Below are 26,879 nucleotides of genomic sequence, written 5' to 3'. Positions count from 1 at the left end.
AATACAGCGGCCTTAGCGTGGGCAACTCTATGCTGTGTGCCAGAGTTTATCGTAGAGGTATTCAATGTGATCAATCTAATCAGATTGCTCTATCACTCCTATTATTTATTATTCATAAATCAATCTGGAACACTGAGCAGCTGATTAAAATTTATTTTAAGTAAAATAAATTTGAATCAGCAGCTTTAAAAGTATTTTATTTTTACTTATAATACAGTGATTATAAAAATCACTAAGTATCTACTTAAATACGGATGAAGTAACCGTAATTATGATAATATCTTTTATTTATTTTTGGCTTTATTTTGCTTGTCAAAATTGATAATATAAATACAATATTATTAAACCTAGAAGTGTTTTAATATTTCACTATCTTTCAAAATCTACAATGTATACCTAATCTCAAAGGACGAAGCAATGAGGTATAATTGATGATTAAACGAACTTACCTGAAGTGAAGTTCTATCCCAATTATACGAGTTGCTTCGTCCGAAGAGATTAGGTCCCTCCCAGCCCTAGGACCCCTGATAAGTGAAATATTAATGTTCCAGGCAGGCTTTCAACTAAATGAGATGGGAACGCTCCAGTGGTACCAACAAAAAATACAAAAAATAGAAGTGCAGATTTTCTGCTTTCAAACAAGTGGTAGAAAGGCAATACTTGGACGTATTACTACAATGTATACCTAATCTCTTCGGACGAAGCAACTCGTATAATTGGGATAGAACTTCACTTCAGGTAAGTTCGTTTAATCATCAATTATATAAGTACAAAAATGTTAACCAAATTATTAAACATTGTTTTCAATTGTACTATGTTTTTTATTTCATTATAATATTACATTTATTTTATTATTATATTAATTACAAAAACAATATTACTTTAGTATAGTCTTTTCAGCATATAGAAAAATGTTTTAATACTTATCTACTTATCTAATTTTCTTTAATCAGCTATCAAACGGGTAGTAAAAAATTAAGGTTTTGCTTAGTCCTCAAATAATGCGAACAAATCTGCGACTTTGTTCTCCTAGGTTTCATACCATATATGTGACTCACGTACACATCATATTCACATGTAATCTTTTAGGTAATTAGTATTTTTATGAGTATTTGTTGTTTAAAATAAACTTCTATTTATTTACTATTTGGGCGGCTCGAAATTTTATCACATTTGCCTACTTCGTTTTCTCTTTCTTGCCTTGCGGATTCTTTTCTTTTCTAACTACCCTCTTAATCAACTTAAAAGCTATAAATAATACTGCGACCAATACTGCAAGTACATCTAAATACATTTTTTGGTAGAACGGTACAGACAACGCGGGGGACTTCAAGTGCTTGGCGCCACCCGTGGCCACCACATACTCCGTCCAGAAGACTAACTCATCACCAGGCTTCTGATTGCGGTTGTGGTAGATGAACGATAGTTCTTTAGCCTTTGCCTTGTACCTGTAACAACAAAGAAGTAAGCAAATTGTCTGAGCAACACTAATCAGTAGGAGAAATCGGTATAGAAAAAAATGCTGCAAATTGGAAACCACCTCTTTTTTAGGAAGTCGGTTAATAAAAGGGTCCGAATCGAAATAACATAAAACAATTTAATAACGCGACGTGGACCTGGTGTATGAACATCATTTCATCAAACTGTATGTTGAACTGCTAACAATCGACGAAGAAATAAACATGATAATAACCACAAAGCATAGAAATCGTTTCATCAAGCATCCAAATGCACTTGTCAACTCCCTTCAGAGAGGAATGGAGCATTACAGACAAGTTGATATAACATTGCACTCAGTTATAATCAAGATCGCTCTGCCAAGAGCAGTCGTGGTCATACCTAAGAAGATAAAGTTTCAGTGACGTCATAATGACGCTGTAATAATACTCGTTTTCTGATTGAACCAGCCAGGATGAAACCCAGGTCTTCTAACTTCAACGCTACAATGCACATCTTCACCAAGAAATATTACTCACGTGGCACTTCCCAACATCTTCTGAATAGCCTCATAAATGTGACCAGCCATATCTTCCGCCAAGGTCACTGATAGACCAAATCCCTTACTGGTCACAGACCGCATGTTCACATACTGGTCCCCCGCTATGGGTATGCCAATGACTGGCACTCCGAAGTGTATGGCCTCTGTTGTTGATAGCTGACCTCCGTGGGTAATAAAGAATTTCAGGTTCGGGTGAGCTGAAATTAGAAATAAACCGGTCAAGTGCGAGTCAGGCTCGCGCACCGAGGGTTCCGTACTCAGGTATTTTTTCCGACATTTTGCACGATAAATCAAAAACTATCGTGCCTAAAAATATATAAAAATCTGTTTTAGAATATGCAGATAAAGCCTTTTCATATGATATCCCACTTGGTATTTGAAAATTAAAACACATTTTAATTTTTTTATATGTGATGTAACCACAAATTCACGGTTTTCGGATTTTTCCCTTTAATTGTGCTATAAGACCTACCTACCTGCCAAATTTCATGATTCTAGGTCAACGGGAAGTTCCCTATAGGTTTTCTTGACAAACACGACGGACGGACAGACGGACAGGGGACAGGCAGACAGACAGACAACAAAGTGATCCTATAAGAGTTCCGTTTTTCCTTTTGAGGTACGGAACCCTAAAAAAGAATTGATATGATATAAACAGAGTGATGACGTGATCAGAGTGAGTGGAAATAGAATTGTATTGGAACTTTTGACCACACTAACTTCATCTGGTAAGCCAATAAGCTGACTCACCGAGTATGGCAAGTTGTGGTGCCCACTTCACCAGATGAACATTAGCCGGCACCTTCTCCATATCTTCCTCAAACTTCCAAATCACTGTCTGCTTCAATTTGGCGAACATGTTGAGCAGAGAGAGTTTCATGTTGTCTGACATATCCACACTCTTCCAGTTACTGCCCATGCTGAAGTATATCACACCGTGCTTTGCTTCGTCCATATGTTTCTGTAAATCCTGGAATCCCAAATATTTTTGAAGTGAACCTACTTATTCGACGTTTGCGATGGGGAAATAAATGGTAAAAAGTGAAACTCATTTTCTGGACAGCGAGCACGAGTGAGCGGAACGTAATATAGATTTGCTTCTGAAGGTGTTTGATAACACCTAGGAGTTTTTAAGACTCAAACTGTTCGATGGATATTTTTTTTTTTAATTCAATAAATAATTTAGTAATAATTTAGTTATGAGGAGCAGATAAACAAAGTCCTAATATGTAGGTAACGCATTGGCGATGTCTTGATGATGCAATTTCCGTGACCTATTCAGTAATCCACCTACACTCCTTGCCCTGTCTCCTCGTTGCTGAGGGTAATAAACTCTTTCATTTATCATAAATAATCGTAGACATTAGGATAATATCGACGGTTTCCTAAATCTTTCCGCATCGTTCCTTGGTTGATCTATAAAAAAATTGATTTCACGTGAGTCTTGACCAGTATAGGCGCGGCGTCGTTATGACTAGTAGGCCCTTAATTCAAACGTTTTCATTGTCCTTAAAAAAGTTCATCATGTGATACTTACCTTAGGTAAAGGCTTGACGTTACTATCAATATGGTACCCAGCAATATATTTAGCACTCTGTGGAAGTCTAAACGGAGTGCCAATAGATGGATGGGAGTTGAAAAATATGAATGACCCATTGTAAACAGCTTCATTGTAAGAGGGCATGCTAAATCCTTTCGCAGCAGCGATGCTCGGAAATACATCGTTGTACATTGATTTCTCCAGCGGTGTGAATATTACACTGAAATTTTTAAACAAATATTGCAGATATGACCACTGCTTTTACAGCAATAACATACTGTGCACATCTGCGGGGTGATTCGCTAACTTAGTGTCTAACACTGAATAGTAGCCACCGTGCTTATTTGACATTGGTTGAAATTTGACAATTTGATTTCAATTTTTGAGACTGTGCCCCAAAATAGTATGCTGTGCAGCCCTTTCCAATCCACTGAAGCAAGTTTTTTGGCCACGATAACCTTGTGGCTTGTGTGATCAGGCATCGTCATGTCTGCCACTTTTCTTTGCACGATAACTAAATAATAATGAATAGTTACTAACCACGGCCTCAGCCTCTCACCGGTGTACTGATTCGCTAATTTAGTACCTAACACTGACTGATAGACACCGAGCTCATTTGACATATTATTTTTAATTCATTGCAGTTTCTAAATAGTTTAATTTGTTACCTAAATAAAATCATCTTTTTGATCATCGTGTAAAGTTCTATAGTCCTCTCCCACAATCCCAGAGGTGGTGTACTGACGGAGAATATGTCCACATTGTAGGACGGGTTGGGTACTTCATCGATGAGCTTAAGGGTTTGCCAGTGAGCTTCGGTAGACCCGAACCAGATCATTGGGCACTGGAAAAGTGGAGCTATCCTGAAAAAAGAATGGACATCTATTTAATTTTACAAGTGTAATTTAAAAATTTATAACACCCCCGACAAGTGAAGGTTAGGTACATTAACTAGAAAAGAGCTGATAACTTTCAAACGGCTGAACCGATTTTCTTGGATTATAGCTAAGAACACTCTTGATCAAGCCACTTTTCAAACGAAAAAAACTAAATTAAATCAGTTCATTAGTTTAGGAGCTACGATGCCACAGACAGATACACACGTCAAACTTATAACATCCCTCTTTTTGGGTCGGGGGGTTAATTACTACATAACGTCTGAGATAGGTGTAGAAAAGGGCATAGGCCTGCTAGCCTTTCTACTAACCCAGCGATAACATCAGAGAAGAACCACTCCAGGATGACAACATCAAACTTCTGTGAGGGATCCTTGAGGAACTCCACCAGTTCTGGTGCTGAGAAGATCCCCTTGTGGATCTCGTACGTGAAGTACATGAAGAATATGGAGTCACCAAAGTTCCCTTTGCCCACTAGGTTCTTGATTTTGTATGTTTCATCTGTAAGTAAAGCATGTATTAGAAAGTAGCGTGCAGGTCATCACACTTCACACTAATTTTATAAAGGGGTAACTTTGTGTGTATGGGTGTGTGTATGTTTGTTACTCCTTCACGCAAAAACTACTGAACGGTTTGGGCTGAAAGTAATGGAGACAGATTAAACCCTGGATTAGCACATAGGCTAATTTTTATCCCGGAAAGTTAAAGAGTTCCCTCGGGATTTTTAAAAACCTACATCCACGCGAACGAAGTCGCGGGCATCAGCTAGTAAAGGTATAAATGCACTGCTTAACCTACTGACCCTAGTTCTAATAACTCAGTGCTTATTTTTTACTAGCTTATGCCTACGACTTCGTCCGCGTGGACTACAAGAGTTTTACCCCTTTAAGGATCGAATTTTCAAAAATCCCTTGTTTGCGGATGTCTACGTCATAATAGCTTTCTGCATGCCAAATTTCAGCTCGATCAGTCTAGTAGTTGAACTGTGCATCGATAGATCAGTCATTCAGTCAGTCAGCCTTTTTTATATGATTAAATAGGTTCATACCTAAATGCTTACCCAAGGTTGAGTACTTGTGCACGCCACTGGGCCTATTAGTTAGGGTCTGTGTTAGTCAATTCCGTCAATCATGAGTGATTGATGGATGGAGAGATGGAGAGAATTATCGAGATACTACGTTGATGCCCGTGAATTTGTCCGCGAGGATTTAGGTTTTTAAAATCCCATGAGATTTTAAAAACCTAAATCCCATCCCCATGGATCCCATCGCATTCTTTGATTTTCCGGGATATAAAGAACTTTTTAGGTATTTTAACTATATCTATGCAAAGCAGAGGTCTTTTCCTTGACGTCAACTTTAGGTACTATTTTAAATCAGTCTTATCTCTACATGACGAGGAAAACATTTACCTAATACTGTTTACATACTGTTTACAAGTAGGTAAATATTTAACAAGGAACTCATTATGTCACTGGTTCCTATGCATGATACGTACAATAAATATAGGTACCCACCTAATTTTAAATGTAGCAAGAGTCGTCAGCAGATTGGAATTCTCGTAACTTTAGTTTTAAGTTTACGTACCTAATAATTTAACCCCATTAAGTAAGTACATCATTATCTTATAAATCCAAGAATTGACAATCAAAAAGGTACCTATTTTTACCCGACTACGGCAAAGCCGAAAGGAAGGGTTATGATTTTATGAATGAATGATTTGACTTTGCCTTTGCCTTTGACGAATAAAACACTGGCGTAAAACAGCCTTTAGTCAATTTTGTCATTTAACTAGGCACTTTTTAACCCCCGACCCAAAAAGAGGCGTGTTATAAGTTTGACGTGTGTATCTGTCTGTGGCATCGTAGCTCCTTAACTAATGAACCGATTATAATTAAGTTTTTTTTTTTGTTTGAAAGGTGGCTTGATCGTGAGTGTTCTTAGCTACAATCTAAGAAAATCGGTTCAGGCGTTTGAAAGTTATCAGCTCTTTTCTAGTTACTTTAACCTTCACTTGTCGGGGGTGTTATTTATTTTACACTTGTATCAATTAACTACTTTACCGTTTGCCATCGCAGCTTTCCATCGTTTCCCTGTCTCTTCCAGGCTTAATTCTGTCAAATTCGCCACTGGATTTTCGCGGGGAAATGAAGTTATATGCACCACCTGAAACCATGAAAGCAACGATTCTACTTACACTATTTGAATTACCATTACCAATGTATCTAAGTCATCATTACCCGTATTATTTGAAAATGGCTCAGTTTAAGTTGTTTAAAGACTCGACTCCACTCCATTCCGTTAGTAAGCGTCGGCCGTTAGGCGGAATTCACATTACGTTTCTTTCGTGCATGTTTCGATTGATATCACTTATCAACAAAAAATTGGTTGTCTGTAAAGTCGGTTTACTGACGATAGTTGAACGTGACAACAAAGGCCGATTGTGCTTCTTTGTCGCTCGTTCCGCGCTGTCGCTTGCATTACATGGAACGCCTCAGAGCGAGGTAACGCCGCATGAGTCATGTTTTTTCGTGCGTGCAGCCGGCTCTATCGAATTATAAGACGTTGTCACGTCAAAAATTATAACAGAGTATGGGGGCCTCATTAAGTAAATGATACCACAGGACTACGACGACGGTTAGTCTACCGCTGCATGTACTTTTTATGTATATGTGTCTACTCAATAGACAGATTTATTAAAAGAAATGCTCCCGCAACGACCATCTGGCATAAGTTTATAGGCATCGAACGGTGACTTTAACTTTCGCATACTTATAGATACTAGATAGGTATTATAAAAATCATCAAAAGTCAAAATATAACTTTTACGGGATAGATTTCAAGTTTAGTGAGTAATTCTTAAAATATTGATAAGAGCGATAAAAATATTCTATTACCAATATTTTATCGATATAAAAAATACCTTATAACGCTAGACTGAAGTACCGTAACCACTTTGTCAAATGCTCGCAATTTTAAGTAGAATACCAAAAAAGAACTTTAATTTCTAGAAGTTGCTTATTACGATCATCATCATAACTAACCAGCCCACTACTGAGTACGAGTCCCTCCTCAGAATGAGAAGAGAGAAGAGTTTTGCCCATAGTGCGCCACGCTGGACACGTGTGGGTCAGCAGGTTTCATTCACCTTTGAGATCATTATGGGGATCTCTTAGATGTATGCCTTTCCTTTCGATGTTTTCCTTTACCGTTCAAGCGACTGATATAAGTTAGAGATGCATGTCCGGGATTGAACCCCTGACTTCCCCAGTACGAGGTGGATCTCACCACTAAGCTACTACGGCTTTTCTTGCTCAACTAATGATATTTAAACATCAAAACGTACCTCATGGCCAGCTTCTAGTAATCGATTGACGACGCCGTGTCCCAATATGCTGTGACTCTTGGAATATAGTGGGAAGAACACGAGGATCCTCAAAGCTTCGCTGGAAGACACCAGCAATGCTATGGCTAAACCAAAAGCGATGATGTTTCTAACCATCTGTAATGAGAAATGTTATAAAATTGATTAGTATCAAAGCAGAAGGATCGTTAGAGTCAGAGCTTACGGATGGTGTGGAGTGGAGAGGAGATCTTTCAATAACAATTTTAGCTTACTTTAATACGGCCAAAGCGTTACGCGAAGGCTGAGGACCGGGCGTGGTGGCGCTCTATAGGGAAGACCTATGTTCAACAGTGGAACTCCACAGGCCGATGATGATAATGATGAATACGGTTAAAATTGGAATACTAAGAATAAAACCTGAAAGAGACAAGACACCAAGGACGTCCACGCCCTCATGTCAAAGTGAAAAAATCTTAGTTTGACTTAAAAGATGCTACACCTCGACTCTACTCTATCTGCCGGTGTGCGTTGTGCCGTAGACTGAATCATCGCTTCTTCAGGTGAGATCACAGTCAAGGCACGCGGTCAAGGACTAAATTTTCATGTGATAAAAATAATATTCAATTAATAATATCATAGGTATTTACGTATATTGTGATACGTAGAACATAGCAACACAGTATAAAAAATTCCTTTTTTGAAGAATAATCTATGATTTACTGTTGTATTATTGCATAAGTAGAATAGTCTAATACCTTTAATTTGTAGTCATGGTCAAGTGCTTGTTAAATACAATTGTTACCCATGAGTACGTCCTAACTCTATTGAAAGTATTCGCGTCATAAATTAGGACCGAGTCAACACACTAAAGACAAAAATGTCTTATAATGTACTAGCTTATACCCGCGTCTTCATACACATATGGACTACGCGAATTTCAAACCCCTATTTTTAACCCCCGACCCAAAAAGAGGGGTGTTATAAGTTTGACGTGTGTATCTGTGTATCTGTCTGTGGTATTTTTGCTCCTAAACCTATGAACCGATTTTAATTTAGGTAGTTTTTTGTTTGACAGGTGGCTTGATCGAGAGTGTTCTTGGCTATAATCGAAAAAATCGGTGCAGCCGTTTGAAAGTTATCAGCTCTTTTCTAGTTTTCTTATAGAGGTTTTTGTGTCGGGGTTTTTTAAATTTTTGAGTTATACCTCATGTATTTCTTTGAAAAAATAAAGACAAGTACCTACTTAATAAAATAAGAAATACTGATACAAATACTGCTAGAATTTTAATCAAAATCAGTCGAGATAATGCCGAGGCGAGATTTCGACAGAAATAAAAATGTCGTATTCGACGTTTTTTCGCTCGTCGTAGGTGTGCATACACGCACGAGTTTATTATTAGAATGCCATTATAATGTTTTTGTCTACATCTTCACATGCTGTGCCGCTGTGAAGATTCTCATAAACATTAATAGCCCGCGACTACGCCCGCTCGAATTTAGTTTTTAGGGTTCCTTGCCCAAAGGTAAAACGGAACCCTGTCTGTCCGTGTGTCATAGGTCTCCTAGCTCGGAGACGAAATGGGTTGCAAAGCTGAAATTGTGGTAGTTGGTGTAAAACGTTGACTCAAAACCAATTTATATACACTTGACTGATTTTTTGTCCATTAAATCAATAATTTCTTGTAATTTTTTGTATGAATAATTCATGTTTATTTAAAATCTTAAATTCTTATATCTTAGTAGTGTATGCTTGTCTTCTAAACCCTTTTTCCAACTTTCAAAACCTTTAAAATCTTAGCTAAGCGGAATTTACATTGCGAAATTACTTTCATGCATGTTGAGATTAATGTCGCCCAACTAATTTCAATACGCACGAAATTAGACGTTTACACGTGAAATTGCTTATGAAACTACATGATTTCACTACCACTAAATTCGTGAGAAAATAATTGAGAGATTAATCATTTCACAATAAATTATTCCATTTCACTTACCTTTTTTAAAATGCACTTTTTAGTCTGTAGGTACCGAAGTATTTCTTCTTAAAAATATGTATACCTCTTACAAAATTAGGTAAAGTAAACTAGGTTGCACTTTCTCTACACTACTTTTGCTATATTTTCGTCACCACAGTATTATTTAGTTAGCACTCACACCAACAAAGACCTGAGTCCCATGACAGACTGAATATAACTAGACGGTATAGGGATCTCCCGAGCGGCAACCGCGGTAAGCGTGTTTTTTACTTTTTACTCCATAATTAGCAAGTAGGTAGGTAGGTAGCGAACATGATCTGTGGTAGCGACAATCATTTTATTGAGTACTAGAGGATGCCCGCGACATCGTCCGCGTGGATTTCGGTTTTTAAAGATCCCATTGGAACCTTTTGATTTTCCGGGATAAACGTTGCAGGTAGCTTGCAGGGACGCAAGCTACCTCGGTTCCAAATTTCGTACAAATCGGTTAAGCGGATGGGTGTTTAGGAATCCCGTGGGAACTCTTTCATTTTCCGGTATAAAAAGTTGCAGGTAGCTTGCAGGGACGCGAGCTACCTCGGTTCCCGTACAAATCGGTTAAGCGGATGGGTGTTTAGGAATCCCGTGGGAACTCTTTCATTTTCCGGGATAAAAAGTAGCCTGGTCCGTCCCCGGGATATAAGCTAACTTTGTACCAAATTTCGTCAGAATTAGTTAAACTGTTGGGCCGTGAAAATGTAGCAGACAGACAGACAGACACACTTTCGCATTTATAATATTAGTATGGATTTATTATTCGCGACAGTTTCTAGTGAGGTCACACACATCACGGGTAATCGATATCGATATTTTTTTGATACGCAACCACAATGAGAGTAAAAATTGTTACCACCAGTTTTAGGGAGTTGGTTCAACAATTATTTTCCGTAAAAAAAAGACCCGTGTTCAAAAATGGGTTGAGAAACCATTTAAAAATTATGAATTTCCAAATGGCCCTAGGATAAATGGGACCTCCCATTTATAAGAGCACAGTAGGTTCCTACCTACCTACTGCAACAGGGACGTTATCAAAAAGTTATTGAGTCGCTGTCGGTCATGCTTCGTTGTCATGCCGCGTTTTGTGTGACCAGTTCTTTACGCGTACGATCATGGCCACCATAAGTTGTGAGTTGTGACTAATAAGTAGTTAGGAGGTTAATGCATACTTGAGGGGAATAATATGGATCGATTTACCTTATTCGATTTAACCAACGGTCACAAAGAACAATCGGTCAATTATAATTTTGGCTATATTCTTTTGATGATATTTGGTAGATGCTTTTGACGATTCAAAAGAACTTGTAAAAGTCTAATTGAATAAAAATATTTTGAATTTGAATTTGAATTCATTTTTTCATAATATCATCCTTTTATATCCGCTCAAGATCTTGAATGAATAATTTATTTTTTAAATTATATCTAGACCAGCACTTGGCTGCAATCAGACCTGCTAGCAAGTGATGATGCAGCCTAAGATGGAGCGCGCTTGCCTAGAAGTTGCCTATGCACTCTTGACTTGAAGGTACCCATATTATAGGTGGAAGGGAAAACTGAAATAAATAAAATACTTTTTGTTTTTAAATATTAGCCATGCTAATCATGACTAATACTCCCCTTTCACCTCCAATTAAGCGTAAAGTTTGTGCCAGGAGTGGGTACGACAATAGCACGGTAATGGTATGTATATATTACCGTGACAATAGTGCAACGTATGGGGTTTGAACCGACGAACTTTCGAAATTCAGTCCGCTCCTCAACCGTTGAGCTATCGAGGCTTATTAGGCATAATCTTGAGATCTCAAATTAATAAACAAGTAAATAAAATAATGATATTCTTTAATTTTTTATGTAAGTACCTATTTTGTTTTCTCTTTCTTGTCTATACAACTGTTTTCTTTCCTAACTACCCTCTTAATCAACTTAAAAGCTATAAATAATACTGCGACCAATACTGCAAGTACATCTAAGTACATTTTCTGGTACCACGGTACAGACAACGCGGGAGACTTCAAGTGTTTGGCGCCACCCGTGGCTACCACATGCTCGATCCAAAAGACCAGCTCGTCTCCTGGCTTCTGGTTTCGGTGATGGTAGATGAACGATAGTTCTTTAGCCCTTATTTTGTAACTGTAACAAAAATTAGGTTTGAAAATACGATAGTCCGAATAATATCAGAATGGTTTTGGTTTCCCCCCTTGTTTTACATGTTAATTACATGTTGTCGGAATCATGAAAATGTATTTTGTTTGTTAAAAGCCAAGTGCGAGTCAGACTCGCGCACTGAGGGTTCCGTACCCGGGTATTTTTTCCAACATTTTGCACGATAAATCAAAAACTGTTAGACATAAAAATAAATAAAAATCTGTTTTAGAATGTACAGGTAAAGCCCTTTCATATGATACCCCACTTGGTATAGTTATCTTACTTTGAAAATTAAAACACATTTTAATTTTATTTACCGGTCTTTGTTTTTGCTAGCGCTCTAGTTACACCCCGTATTAAAACGCTTGCACTTGTCATCGTTAAAACACTAAAATATTACATACGTGGCACTTCCCAACATCTGAATAGCCTCATAAATGTGATTAGCCATATCTTCCGCCAAGGTTACCAATATACCAAAACCCTTGTTGGTCACAGACTGCATGTTTACATGGTGGTCTGCGGCAAGGGGTATGCCAATTACTGGCACTCCGAAGTGTATGGCCTCAGTTGTTGATAGCAGACCGCCATGGTTGATGAAGAGTTTCAGGTTTGGGTGAGCTGAAAAAAAAAAAAAATTGGTATGAAAGTTAAAATGGATGGGATTTATAGATATTGGTATTTGAATATTATGCCTAGTCTAGGGCTTTAGATCCTCAAAAGTTTGAGGTCAATAACTATTTTTTCAGTATTGGGTTATGACAAGTTGGATATTAGGTGAGCAGGCTTTTTGACTTGGTTTCTCCTTCACCTGTTTTTTATTTTTATTAGACTAGTGCTTGGCTAGCAAGTGATGATGCAGCCTAAGATGGAGCGCGCTTGCCTAGACGTTGCCTATTCATTCTTGACTTGAAGGTACCCTGCATATTATAGGTGGAAGGGAAAACTGATGCCGGAAGGGCGTTCCATATCCTAGCGGTTCGGATAAGAAAAGAGGAAGCAAATTGCTTCGTACGTCCTTTCTACTATCGTACCGCAAGGCATCGCTAGTCTGCAACCGTACGTAGTCGAAATTCCACGGATTGCAAGAGACCTATGTCCAACAGTGGACATCCATCATAACTGTGATGAAGGTGACAATTTACCAAGTATGGCCAGTTGTGGTGCCCACTTCACCAGATGAACATTAGCTGGCACCTTCTCCATATCTTCCTCAAACTTCCAAATCACTGTTTGCTTCAATTTGGCGAACATGTTGAGCAAGGAGGCCTTCATGTTATCCGACATATCTGCACTTTTCCAATTACTGCCCATGCTGAAGTATATCACGCCATGCTTTGCTTCGTCCAACAGTTTTTGAAGGTCCTGAAATTATAATTTTTAAGAACTTTAATTATTACCTATTATTCATTCTAAATTATTAGTTGTGGATTTCCAAATTTTGATTCATCATCAAAGCACTACAGCCCTGGGTGGACCTTGGCTTGGCAAGTAAACTCCGCCATCAGTGCTGATTAGATGCAGCTTCCTTCCAGCTCCGAAACCCCAAAACCCTCATGTCCTTCTCCACTCCATCAATCCACCGACCTCTACGTCTTCCTCGGCCTCTGCAGCCCTCTGGTTTGCTGTCCAACAACTTTTTCGGGGCTCGTGTGTCGTACATGCGTTGCACATGTCCTGCCTATCGCATTCTTGACAGTTTAATGGTTTTGACAACATTCGGTTCTTTAAAAAGTTCGGTAATTAATTATCACCTATTATTCATCCTATCATTAGTTGTGGATATCCTTTGATTCGCCAACCTGAACCACTCGAAACATCTTAAGTTCACCATACAGCATCTGTAACCAAATGCGTTCGCGCATCTTTCATCCGATTGAGTTGAGGATTTTTTGTTGACACTTGCGTAACACTGACATAGTGCGACCGACACACAACAACATAAAATGCATTAGGTGCAATTATTATATTTTTTTACTATTAATTTTTAAAGGTACAATCCGTAAAACAATTTTTCGATGCAATTAGTAGGTATAATCCCTATGGATGGATATATTCCTTACCACCGACTTTCCCTACCAAGAACTGTGCTGACTGCTGATCCTTACCTTAGGCAAAGGCTTAATTGTACTATCAATATAGAATCCAGCAATATATTTAGCACTCTGTGGGAGTCTAAACGGAGTGCCAATAGATGGATGGGAGTTGAGCAATAAGAGAGATCCATTGTAAACAGCTTCATCGTAGGAAGGCATGGTAAGTCCTTTTGCGGCAGCGATCCTTGGAAATACATCATTGTATAGTGATTTCTCCAGCGGGGTGAATATTACACTGAAAAATGATATAAGTAAAAACATTTTATTGTTATATTTACATTAGTAGACTTAGATTCATTTATATAAATCCTTCGAATTTATTAATATAATAATGTAATATTTTTGGTCATTTTTTGTTGTTCGCTTTGTCTTTTTTTAAATAATTATAAGTACTTATTGAGTTTTAATATTTTGATTTGATAGTACTAATGAAATATAAATTTAATTTAAATTAATTTAAAGTAAAATAATGTAATAATGGACATACTTTGAAAATAACTGTAATTGTTTTGGGAAAAAGGGCTTCTTATAAGAATCTTGTGGGAACGCTTTGATTTTCGGGGACAAAAGTAGACTATAACGTAACCTTCTCTGGGATGCAAGCTATCTTTGCACAATTTCGTCAAAAAAATTTACATAGATGAGAGCCGTGAAAAGTTAACAGACAGACAGGCACACTGCCACATTTCAAATCCTAGCTGATACCTCCTTCAATATCTATCTCGATTTCAATACCTAGCTGATTTTCCAAATAAATTCACTTGTTACATACCTTAACATAATCATCTTTTTAATTATCGTATAAAGTTCTTTAGTCCTCTCCCACAATCCCAGAGGTGGACTACTAAAGGAGAAAATGTCCACATTATAAGATGGGTTGGGTACTTCATCGATGAGCCTAAGGGTTTGCCAGTGAGCTTCTGTAGCGCTGAACCAGATCAGTGGACACTGGAAAAGCGGAGCTATTCTGAAAAATCGGAAAAATGCGAGTTGAACTCGCGTGGAGAGGGTTCCGTAGGATGAATTTGTAAATTAGCACGCACAACATTGAGAGATTTAGGATGTCAAAGAACATAGATTTCTTCTAGGTTTTCGTGTGCTTAATTGATGAGTAAAAAACAGTTTTTTATATTTTTTCGAAATTCTAAGCTTAGTTTCCGAGAGATGTCGCTTAGAAACTGAGTAGGGGTATTATGGGCTAATGAAACTACCATTCCAACTTCCAAGTAAGTTCGCTCCTCTTAGACTGCTTCATCACTATCATTAGGCGAGATCGCAGTCAAGGGCTAACTTATATTAGAATAAAAAAGAAATAACCGGCCAAGCGCGTCGTATTAGTTTACAAATTGCGAAACCAAATAAAATTTGAATTTCGCGGACAGACCCGTCGCTTGCCCCTTAACGCGGCGGTCTCCGTTTTCGTCGATACTAAAGTTTACTAAAATGGAATTAAGTTAGGAACGCATGGATCGAAAAATTTGAAATTAATATATAATATTTTTCATTATATCCCCTTGGATTTGGTCCGATTAAAACATGATTGGACAAACTTTCCTCGATAGAAAAAAAATCAGAAGTTTGGTCTAAAACCTTAGACTTTTGGGTTTTTCTCTTTAATGACAAAGCTCTTAAAGACGTAACTTTCACCATAGGTGTAAAACAATCAAATAAATAATTCGGTCCGATCATTTCACAGTAAGTGCTATATTTCAAATTATATTCTAAATTATTTGATTTCACGCTTCCTCGCTTATTCTCTTCAAATCGCGTACAGAGCGAGTACAAAGAATTTTCGACCCTATTGTTGAGTCTTATGGGCCGTAATTACGTTATCTTGTCAGTCATACCCGTCGCCTCAGCGCGGCAGGACCTGTTTCGGGTTTCATAAGCATTTTGTCATACTGTAATTGTACAGAATGCCATAGAGTAGTAAATTCAGTACTATGTTATAAAGTATTTTTATTTAGGATTTTTCTAGATTTTAAGATAAGTTTATATTGTGCATTTATTACATTAAAAAAGTAATTATTTTAAAAAGAATGCAGTAAACAGTACATTGCAGTGTAGTGAAGCTAATATTAGGTCATTATAGACCAGGACTTATAATTTGAAAATAAAAATTAATTAATCTGAGTGCTCTATCCCGGTAGCTCAAAGATCAAAAACCAAACTTGTAAAATGCATAAGTATTAGAAGATAAGATGGAAAAAAAACTTTATTGATATCAATTTAAAGGTTTTTAGGGGAAAGTACTAATTATTATGAAAATAGGATGAGAGGAGACCGCGTATAAGCAAGCGTAGTGTAGGACGTCCTCCAGCACGATGGACTGATGATATAAAGCGGCTGGCGCTCTTTAGGGAAGGCCCATGTCCAACAGTGGACATCCACGGGCTCATAATGATGATGATGATGATCATGATTATTATGAAAATGACATCCACTTTCAAGTCCGAGATGTTTATCCAAGGTGTTATAATTTTTAGTTTCTTCACTTGCTATGCAATGATATCATTTATTAGGGTTCCGTACCTCAAAAAGAAAAGCGGAACGCTTATAGGATCAATTTGCTGTCTGTTTGTCTGTCTATCTAACTGTATGTCTGTCTATCTGTCCGCCTGTTAGTCTGTTTTGTCCGTGTGTGTTGTGTCTGTCAGGAAAACCTATAGGGTACTTCCCGTTGACCTAGAATCATGAAATTTGGCAAAAACCATGAATTTATGGGTTCATTAAAAAACAATGTGTTTCAATTTTCAAAGTAAGATAACTATACCAAGTGGGGTATCATATAAAAGGGTTTTACCTGAACATTCTAAAACTGATTTTAATTTATTTTTAAGCATAATAGTTTTTGATTTATCTTGCAAAATGTCGGAAAAATACCTGAGTACGGATACGGAAACTTGGTGCGCGAGTCTGACTCGCACTTGGCTGGTTTTTTTATGTATATACGTCACTAAGTAGTCAATAATAAGTTTGACTAAAAATTGCAGTGTCATAAATGTTTTATAGATCAAAAAAATAATCATACTATTTAATATTCCTTCAACTTAGACCTTATTGTCACAGCTTAAAAGTTGAAAATGTGCAAAACAAAATTTCATACGTACTTAATACTTTTTCTCATAAAACTAGTTCAATTTACAAGAAATGAAAGATCCTATTGTGTTTGCCTTTGTCAATACAAAGGATCTTTGTGGCTTTTGTGTTCTCACTCACGTATACTAACATTAAAATATCGATGTTAAAATATTCGTTGTAAAACTTACCTTATGCAGTTATTCTTAAAGTATACATTAAATTGTTATTAGGACGAGAGTTGCTTCGTTTTGGAATGCCAAATCAGTGTATCAATTTTTCTTGTTTTGAATCGAAAGGTAAGAACAGTAATAAAATGTAACTACTGAAATCGTTTGTTCGTAGCTTTTATAGGTTCGTGAGAAGTAGTATTGTTGTATGATAATTTGGTCAATTTACAGATCAAATTTCTCAAAATCCTGTCTTAGTGCGGGTCTACGTTATATAGAGAACCAACTGCACCTTTTCAAACTTCAAAATCCCATCAGGACCAGTCCTGGCACAATTGTTAGTTAGTGGTAGTACCTTTTCACCCCCACTTTTTTTCATATTACATCCGTTAGGTCAATTTTTTTCGTATAAAATGTAGCCTATGTTACCCGGATTTACACCTCATTCATCAAAATCAGCCCAGTAGTTTCGGCGCTACGGTGGAACACACAGAATCTGGATACAAACACACACACATACATATACAGACTGCTAAAATCATAACTCTTCCTTTAGGCTTTGCCGCAATGGGGTAAAAAAACAGGCTGAATTGAGAACCACCTTCTTTTTGGAAGTTGGTTAAAAATTAAAAAAGGAGCAAGCAACAGACCATTTAGACTATTTACTTTTCCAGACGTTTTAGATACTATCTCATTCAGCGTTTATGTCATCCAACTATGTAATTTGACGTCTGGCTCATGAGGTGTTCTAATCATACAGACTATTCACAATTCCAGACGTTTTGCTACTTGTGCATTCTGTTTTTATGGCGTACAGCTAAGTTGACTCTCTGCTGACTGGGTAATCTGCTTTGATGTCATCTAGCTGAATTGTCTATTGGCTTACTAGGCACTTTGCTTTCATGTCAGTCAACGTAAAATTGTCTTTTAGCGAAAAGGTAATGACCTCTTTTTCTGGATGCCTAATGATAGGCATCCAGAAAAAGAGCTCAGCTTCTGAATTAGAGAAAATAATTACTACAAATTTAAAATTTGAATCAATGGCCCGAATCTGAATATAACAAAAAAGCTATAAAATATTTTAATCTCTGTCTTGACTTTGTTCAGTATCATATAAAAACATTTCTCCAGCGCTTTGACTTTGAACCTTAACGTAAACAGTTAAGTTAGCGTATTGAATGTGTACATACCTACTTATGCTCTTTTGGAATATTTCACCTAATTAGTTAACTTTTATGGCTATTAGCTCCGAGCGGGCCGGTTTGACTGTAACCATATTGAATAAACAAAAACAAGGATTATAAACAAAACAGCTTTTTATACAACACGAAATATATTATAATGTTATCCTGTTATGGCTGCAGGTGCATATAATCTCTTTCAGGTGTTTTTGCACGCCTAGCGCGTGTGATATTTTTTTACTGTAAACGTTTTGATAATATGAAAAAATAGGATTTTACGATCTCGGTAATTAGTGAAATGCAATAAATAGTTACTTGTGTAATGTCCGTGCTAACTATATTTTCATTGAATTTCAGTTGAGTGTAATTTCTATAATCTCAGCATCTATAATAGCAATAAGATATAGAAAATATAAGATTTACCTATAAATGTAAGTAATTAGGAATGACAGTATTATCATTATCAATAAGTGAAAATTTCAGAAACTTGGACTTGTCCATGCTATAATCTTTTATCCATGTGAAGTATCTTCTTTCAAGGCCAAATGTAATGGTCACCACAGTAATGACCAAAACTGGCAGATAGGGGTTTATAATGAGAACGTTAACGTAAAATAGACCTTAACCGCCTTGTTTTATAGCTCAAATTAATCCATTCATGTATAGCCAGTCAGACAGAACCAGAAATTAAAATCGGTGTAATTGAATTTAGGACCTTAAGTCAAGGTTATTTAGGCCCATTTTAATTTAATGTTACTGTGTGTGTGTGATCTCATTCTATGAAAGTTGGTGAAATGTTAAATCTCCTACTATAATAAGCATACAGGTTGAAAAAGACACCTATTAGCATGATTGTAAATAGATCTCATTCATTATTTCTCGTTGTTGACAAAACAATAAAAGTACATTATAGTATTGTTGTTTTTTTTTTATCAGTGACTGTTTACTAACTAATGATAGTAACTTGGCAACAGTGTGCATTAAAATCCATACTAATATTATAAATGCGAAAGTGTGTCTGTCTGTCTGCTACGTTTTCACGGCCCAACCACTGAACCGATTTTAATGAAATTTGGTACAGACTTGGGATACATCCCGGAGAAGGACATAGGCTACTTTTTATCCCGGAAAAATGAAGAGTTCCTACGGGATTCAAAAAAACCGAAATCAACGCAGGCGAAGCCGCAGGGATCCTCTAGTAGTATATAAAACAATATTTAACTTGTACACATATTTTTTATAGATACGCAATGTTATATATAACAATAAAGTAACCCAGCGAAGTCGAATGTAATCGATTCTGATGATACCTACAGATTAATTTTTTTAAATAAATTTTTAATTATTTCATAATAAATATTTTTTATCACTATAACTTTGAATTTTAAACTTATACATAACTTGACTTTTTACTCCATCGTAAACACTGAAGTGGGGTGACGTAATGATTAAATGCAGGAGCGATGTGAAAATAATAATCTACACTGTGGCGATGCGCAACCGGTTCAGGGGCGTCTAAGAGAGATGCCGATACAATGTGTATCGCCATCTCTAGATTTGAAATTATACCTGGAATATACCGTCCCCTTTAGTACCTAAAAATAATGACAAAGGACATCTACTAATTTATAAATATTTGTTATTAATTTTTAAACTATGGAATTAAGTATAATCAAAAATTTTGATGGAAAATATCAGTTGATACTGATGATGACTCACCCAGCAACAAAATCGGAGAAGAACCACTCAACGATGACAGCATCAAACCTCTGTGAAGGATCCTTGAGGAATTCCACCAGTTCTGGTGCTGCGAGGATCCGCTCATGGGCCTTGTACTCGAAGTACTTAAAGAATATGGAGTCACAGAAATTTCCTCTGCCAACCATGTTCTTGATTTTGAACGTATCATCTGCAAGGGGTCCATTGGAACTTAGATATTATGAAAAAATATCTAAAAAACCGACTTCCAAAACCACAACAAAGTAAAAATAATTTTTGTTTCTACACGTGCAGGTACATATTCTATGAAAATTTCAACTCTCTACCTCTTACGGTTCATGAGATATCGCCCGCTGACAGATAAACAGGCGGATGGGCGGACGGACAGCAGAGCCTTAGTAATAGGACTAGACAAGGTGAGACCAAGTTATTGAAAAAGATTTAAAACAAGATAAAGTTGAAAACTAAAACCCGACTGTGATCGTCTTAATAAACGCTGAAATGTTAGAGTAAAATTGTTTTTCTGTCGCTTGGTATATTTAAATATCGTTGTACATTTATATTCATAAGCTCAGGATTTTTTCCTCTTTCATTTGACATCCCACTCGATACAATAGCATAAAATTTTTTTGGAGACTTCCACTTTTTTGATGTAACAACCGTTAGGTCAATTTTTTTCGTATAAAATATAGCCTGTGTCACTAGGACCTTAACAACGAATTAATTGACGAATATTCATCAGACCCAGTAGTTTAGACACTAGGGGGGAACACACAGAATCTGGATACAAACATACATACATAGACTGTTAAAATCATAACCCTTCTTTTTGGCATTGCCGCAGTCGGGTAAAAATGATAGTTTTACCTTTTGCTATCGCAGCGCTCGTGATTTTCCTCGTCTCTTCCAAGCTTACTTCAGTCAAGTTTGTTACTGGGTTTTCTCGAGGAAATGAAGTTATATGCACCACCTGATTTACAAACATGATAACAACATTTCCTTTTTATCTAGTGTTAGTTGCCATGCTTCCCGTATTATCTACACTAATATTATAAAGAGGTAAAGTTTGTAAGTATGTTTGCAGGAAGTAATCTCTGGAACTACAGAATCCTTTTTAATCTCCTTCAAAAGCTGTGACTATGCGATCTGAGATAGGCAAAAAATAAAAAATTAAATGTTTTGGGGTCTACAATGACAACAATGTTTCGTCCACTTAAAATTTTCAACAAACATTATTTATAAGTAATTTACAAGAATCGTCCAGTTACAGTTTTAATATAATCAGAGCGGTCACGCTCTCATCCGATCCGAATCCGGAAAATACGGATATAGGAAATTCGGGCCGAATTCGGATATTGCTTACGCACTAATCCATTCTACGATCCAAATCCAAGCTATTCATTGGTCATGTTTGACATACTATATACCTACATTACATATATTATACGTCATTATGTCCGATTTGATTCTATATCCGAGATATTCTCACGGATGATGGAGAGAAATCGGATGGCGGAAGTCGGATCAAGTGCGTAGCTATTATCCAAATAGTTCTATGACTACTTCGAAACGTATTTTCACGGATTCGGATCGGATAGTGCGTAGCCGCCCTTAGTATATATACCTACTTAGTTACTATTGCTTATATAATAGTAAATTAGTCGCTTGAATTAATTTTAACTACCTATAGCGTACGTTGATAGATAAGGAGGCATTTTAATGTAATATATATAGAAGTTTCTACCTATAAAAATAACAACTTTTATCGTCGGTCGTGACGTGGCTTTTAAAATGAGAAATTAAAAACCGGCCAAGTGCGAGTCGGACTCACACACGAAGGGTTCCGTACCGTCGTACGAGATTTCACACTAGGTACTTAATATGTGCTTTATAATTTTTAGGGTTCCGTGCCTCAAAAGGAAAAACGGAACTCTTATAGGATCACTTGTTGTCTGTCTGTCTGTGCGACTGTCCGTCTGTCCATCTGTCGTGTCTGTCAGGAAAACCTGTAGGGTACAGCTTCTTATCTTTCTTTTTAACCCTCGACCCAAAAAGAGGAGTGTTATAAGTTTGACGTGTGTATCTTTGTCTGGGGCATCGTAGCTCCTAAACTAATGAACAGATTTTGATTTAGTTTTTTTTTGTTTGAAAAGTGGCTTGATCGAGAGTGTTCTTAGCTATAATCCAAGAAAATCGGTTCAGCCGTTTGAAAGTTATCAGCTCTTTTCTAGTTACTGTAACCTTCACTTGTCGGGGGTGTTATTTGATTAACACTTGTATAATCTTTTTAGCTATGTCATTTTGATCTAAAAGTAAAGCATATTTAAAAAAAAATTTAAGTTTAAAAGAGTATGCTGAAAACTGTTTTTCCACATAGCGGAATTTTGATGCGCAGCGCCGCTATGCTTACCTCGTGGCCAGCTTCTAGTAAACGATTGGCAACGCCGTGCCCCAATATGCTGTGACTCCTTGCTTGCAGAGGAAAGAATACGAGGATCCTCAGAGCTTCACTGGAAGCCACCAGCAAAGTGAAGGCTAAACCAAACATGATGACTGAAGCCATCTGTAATGAGAAAAATATTAGAAGGTACTTAGGTTGAAATCTATAGAACACACTTTGACTTTGCTTAGACTTAACAGGGCTCTCTCCGTCACTTACTCCATACAATCGTAGTCCCAATTTCATTTGAATATTAGGCAACTAAAGTCCATGAAATTTTGCAGACATTTTATAGAAACTAATATCTGTGCATTCTCACTAATACCTCGTTCGCACGAGAGCTTTTTTAACGGACGTTAAAAAAGCTCTCGTGCGAATGAGGCCTAAGACTGAAGAAATATATGTAATACTTACTTTCAAGTACGCGAGACCGACTTCGAATTCAACCTAAAAATATATTCTTAGATAAAGATTAAATTATTCATCTAATAATAAATTATTATTTATACTATATTATGTATAAAATTAAAATTTTAAAATTACTTATTAGATATTTCGTAAATAATAATTACTTAATAACAAATAGATAACTATTAATAATTTCAACAAAATCACTTTTGCAACGTACCTAACTACCTACATACCTAAGGTAAGTATTAAATTGAAACTCAGTGGGTATGGGCCTAGCCAAACACAACACACACGTATACTGACTAATACAATTAGAATAGATATTAACTAGGATACATTTAGAAACTTTGAATAAATAGGTACTTAATTACTATTAATTGATAAGAAAAAGTAAAGGCTTGGCTTATTATTAAACGTAAACTATGTAGAATATTTTGTAAACCGTAGCCGCAGGTAGGTACCTACTACCTACCTACCTACTACTTCTTCAGGTATTCCTCACCGCAATATTATTGAAGTAGGTAGGTACATAATATTATCACTCACATCAAACACTAATATCTGAGCACTGAGCAGGGTTTAGGTTCAGTTCAGGCAAGCCTGAGTCTGGCAGATGACATGACAGTCTGACTATAAGTCATGTTACGAGTTTATGATTGCACCTAAAGTAGTATTTTTTAGGGTTCCGTACCGCAAAAGGAAAAACGGAACCCTTAATATGATCACTTCGTTGTCTGTCTGTCCGTCTGTCTGTCTATCCGTCTGTCCGTTTTTCGTGTCTGTCAAGAAAACCTATAGAGTACTACTTCCCGTTGACCTAGAATCATGAAATTCGGCAGGTAGGTAGATATTCTAATAGCACAAGTAAAGGAAAAAATCCGAAAACCGTGAATTTGTGGTGATAAGTGATCACAGTTTAAGCGATGACTGATAATACAGTCAGATGGAAGTGGGCGAACTTGGAAGAGGTGTGAACTGAGTTCAGTGTCTAACACAGAATGATAGCCACCGAGGTTGGTCGGTGCTTGTTGCTTCACTGGATGATATTGAAATATTGTCTCGTGGAAAACCTTTAATGATTAATACAAGTGTAAATTAAAAATTTATAACACCCCCGACAAGTGAAGGTTACAGTAATAACTAGAAAAGAGCTGATAACTTTCAAACGGCTGAACCGATTTTCTTGAATTATAGCTAAGAACACTCTCGCTCGATCAAGCCACCTTTCAAACAAAAAAAACTAAATTTAAATCGGTTCATTAGTTTAGGAGCTACGATGCCACAGACAGATACACAGATACACACGTCAAACTTATAACACCCCTCTTTTTTGGTCGGGGGTTAAAAATGAGCTCGATGTCTATCATTTATTGTTAGACACTGAGGTAGCGAATCACCCCGCAGTACATCGTAAAACTGTGTGTCCAAGATCTTAGGATCAGATTATGTCCAAGCGTCATCTATTTCAAAGCTCGGAACTAGTATGCGTGAGCACATTACACTTGAGTGAGCACGTAATAACTGAACCGAACGTTACGTTAGCAAACTAGCGTACGAGTTTCTACGGAGACCGAAAGATGGCGCTGAAATAATAATGAAGATTTTTCAATTATTATAATATACATCAAGTACTACAAAAAAAAAACTAGCCACTCTCCAAAAAAAAGTGTGTAGGTACAGATGCAGTCAACAAGATAATGAACGTGTCGCCTTAGAACAACTAAGTATACACCAAAAACTAAAATTTTACAAAACAAAGCTAAACAATTGCCAAAAATCGAAAATAAAGTAATCGTGTTGTACCTACCTACCTAACATCAACCCTAAAAACTAGACATTGAGTAGAACTATGTATTAAGATATTATAAGAAAGAAAAGAAAGAAAAACTGTTTATTTGGTACCAACAATAACTTAAAATAAATAAAATATGAAATGGGACGCGTGGTGTGTGGTGCAAAAATGGACTCCACTCAGCATTTGCTGCGCCTGTGTCGGGAACGCAGGCACAGCGCTGGTCTTCCGTGAAGCCAGAAGTTTCGGACGGTAACTATAGGATGCAATATACAAAATACAAATACAATACAAAATAAATAATGTGGTTAGTAGATATAGGGTTAGTACAATAATTTAATGATAAAGTAGGTATATAATAAAATAAAGTAGAATAAAGATGTGGGAGGACCTGAACTACGCGCCTTCCTCACCCTTTTGCTGACGCAATAACAAAATTCTTAAATTTGATTTGAACCATGTTTTTGATTTGCTTATATCGCGCAAGGGAGGAGGCAAGTTGTTCCAGCATTTCGTAGCGGCATATTTAAAGCTACCACGAAATGCTGCGGTTACATGATGAGGAGTTTTTAGAGTCCAGACTCTGTTGGAGCGAGTGTTGGTCTTTTTGGCCCATTCGATCTTATTAAAGAGGCGGTGAGGCTTTTGAGACTGTATCACCCCAAACAGTAACGAGGCCAAGTGCAACTTCCTTCTGGTTTTCATATTGAGCAGGTTTCCTTTATTGATGTAGGGCGAGATGTGCGATCTTGGAGGAACATTATAGCAGAATCGTATACAGGCGTTTTGAATTCGCTGAACAAGCCGCTATATTATATGCTATTTTGAACAATTATCGTCATATTTCGACAAATTATTAAACAACCTTCCTCTGGTAACACTCTATCTATTGGTGAAAACCTCATTAGAAACCGTTTCGTAGTTTTTTAAAAGATATAAGCGCAGGTACAGAGGACCAGACGGCAGGAAGCGGCTTTGTTTTATACTAATCAGAGATAGAAATGTACCTATCTTGGATATTTCTGTAAAAATCATGTCGATCCATTAGAATAGAATAGATTTTTATTCAAATAAACTTTTACAAGTGCTTTTAAATCGTCAAAATAATTTACCAATTTTAAGACAGATCAACAAATTAACAAACAAACGCATGCCCAAATTAAAATAATTCCTAAATACAAATTCATTCAATCAATACCTCTGTCTTTCGTTAAAGTAATACACAAACAGACACAGTTTTTTGTTTAAAATATTAGTACGGGACTTCGGATGATAATTATCACAGTTTTACGTGATAATATGTATGATTATGTTATTTTACAACTTCTATACTAATAAATAAAATTGAAGTAAGTATCTGTCTAATTTCGAAATCACTACATACCTCATAATATTAAGCTCATTATATGGTTATTTGAACTGTACCATAACTGAATCACACGTTTTGAAAATTTTTGTCTGTGTGTCTGTTTGAACGGGCTAATCCTCGGAACGACTGAACCTATTTTGACGAGACTTTCACAGACAAGTAGAGGATTAACCAAGGAGTAACATAGGCTGCTTTTTTAACCGACTTTCAAAAATAGAAGACTTGGGTTTACATCCGAGATTTCTGAACCGATTTGGGTAATTATTTTTTAAACGATAGAAAAACTTTGCGAATTTGTTCCATAAAAAATTTGGATTCCAACTCTTCAATCCTGATGCTGGAGGGGACCTGACCACCAAAGCTGATGGGACTTAGAAACTGTCGGTTTACACATCGATCGTTATAAACTTATATTGAAGGTATCTATACCAAGTAAAGACTTTGTTGTTGACCTGGCGGACCCAACTTCTCAACCCTGATGCTGTAAGGAATTGCATTCCTAAATCCTGGTGATCCCACGGGATTTTTAAAGGATCATTCCATCCCGGAGACGAGCTATTTTTGACCTAGAAAATCAATATTCCGAAGGAATTTTTTAGAACCTAAATCCACGCGGGCGAAGATGCGGGCAACATCTAGTTTATAATAAATGCCAACAAAAAGCACAGTCTGCAACAGATGCCAGA

The 26,879-nt window shown here is 36.8% G+C and overlaps 1 protein-coding gene across 1 annotated transcript; it reads right to left on the bottom strand.

Moving 5' to 3' along the window:
- Window positions 1–852: 852 nt before the first annotated feature.
- LOC123877106 lies at window positions 853–23,068 on the bottom strand. Its single transcript, XM_045923612.1, has 19 exons — window positions 23,036–23,068; window positions 22,592–22,744; window positions 21,049–21,151; window positions 20,182–20,371; window positions 14,806–15,000; window positions 14,046–14,268; window positions 13,083–13,302; window positions 12,342–12,558; window positions 11,654–11,922; window positions 8,280–8,331; window positions 8,198–8,231; window positions 7,781–7,936; window positions 6,498–6,600; window positions 4,747–4,936; window positions 4,208–4,402; window positions 3,537–3,759; window positions 2,750–2,969; window positions 1,977–2,196; window positions 853–1,448 (listed from the first exon to the last, which is right to left on the bottom strand). The coding sequence occupies exons 2-19, from the start codon at window positions 22,742–22,744 to the stop codon at window positions 1,178–1,180; spliced, it is 3,234 nt and encodes a 1,077-aa protein (XP_045779568.1). The 5' UTR covers window positions 23,036–23,068; the 3' UTR covers window positions 853–1,177.
- Window positions 23,069–26,879: the final 3,811 nt, after the last annotated feature.

The sequence above is a fragment of the Maniola jurtina genome, chromosome 22 (genome assembly GCF_905333055.1).
Source record: "Maniola jurtina chromosome 22, ilManJurt1.1, whole genome shotgun sequence".
Lineage (NCBI taxonomy): Eukaryota > Metazoa > Arthropoda > Insecta > Lepidoptera > Nymphalidae > Maniola > Maniola jurtina.
The sequence above is the reverse complement of the archived record's forward strand: the minus strand, read 5'-3'. Positions and strand labels throughout refer to the sequence as shown.

Excerpts from the sequence above, each read along its gene's own strand:
- LOC123877106 (XM_045923612.1), bottom strand. The coding sequence starts at position 22,744 with ATGGCTTCAGTCATCATGTTTGGTTTAGCCTTCACTTTGCTGGTGGCT. Across the intron at positions 13,303-14,045 it reads CAATTAAGCCTTTGCCTAAG|GACCTTCAAAAACTGTTGGA; the intron begins GTAAGGATCAGC and ends TTATAATTTCAG. Across the intron at positions 12,559-13,082 it reads ACCACAACTGGCCATACTTG|CTCACCCAAACCTGAAACTC; the intron begins GTAAATTGTCAC and ends TTTTTTTTTCAG.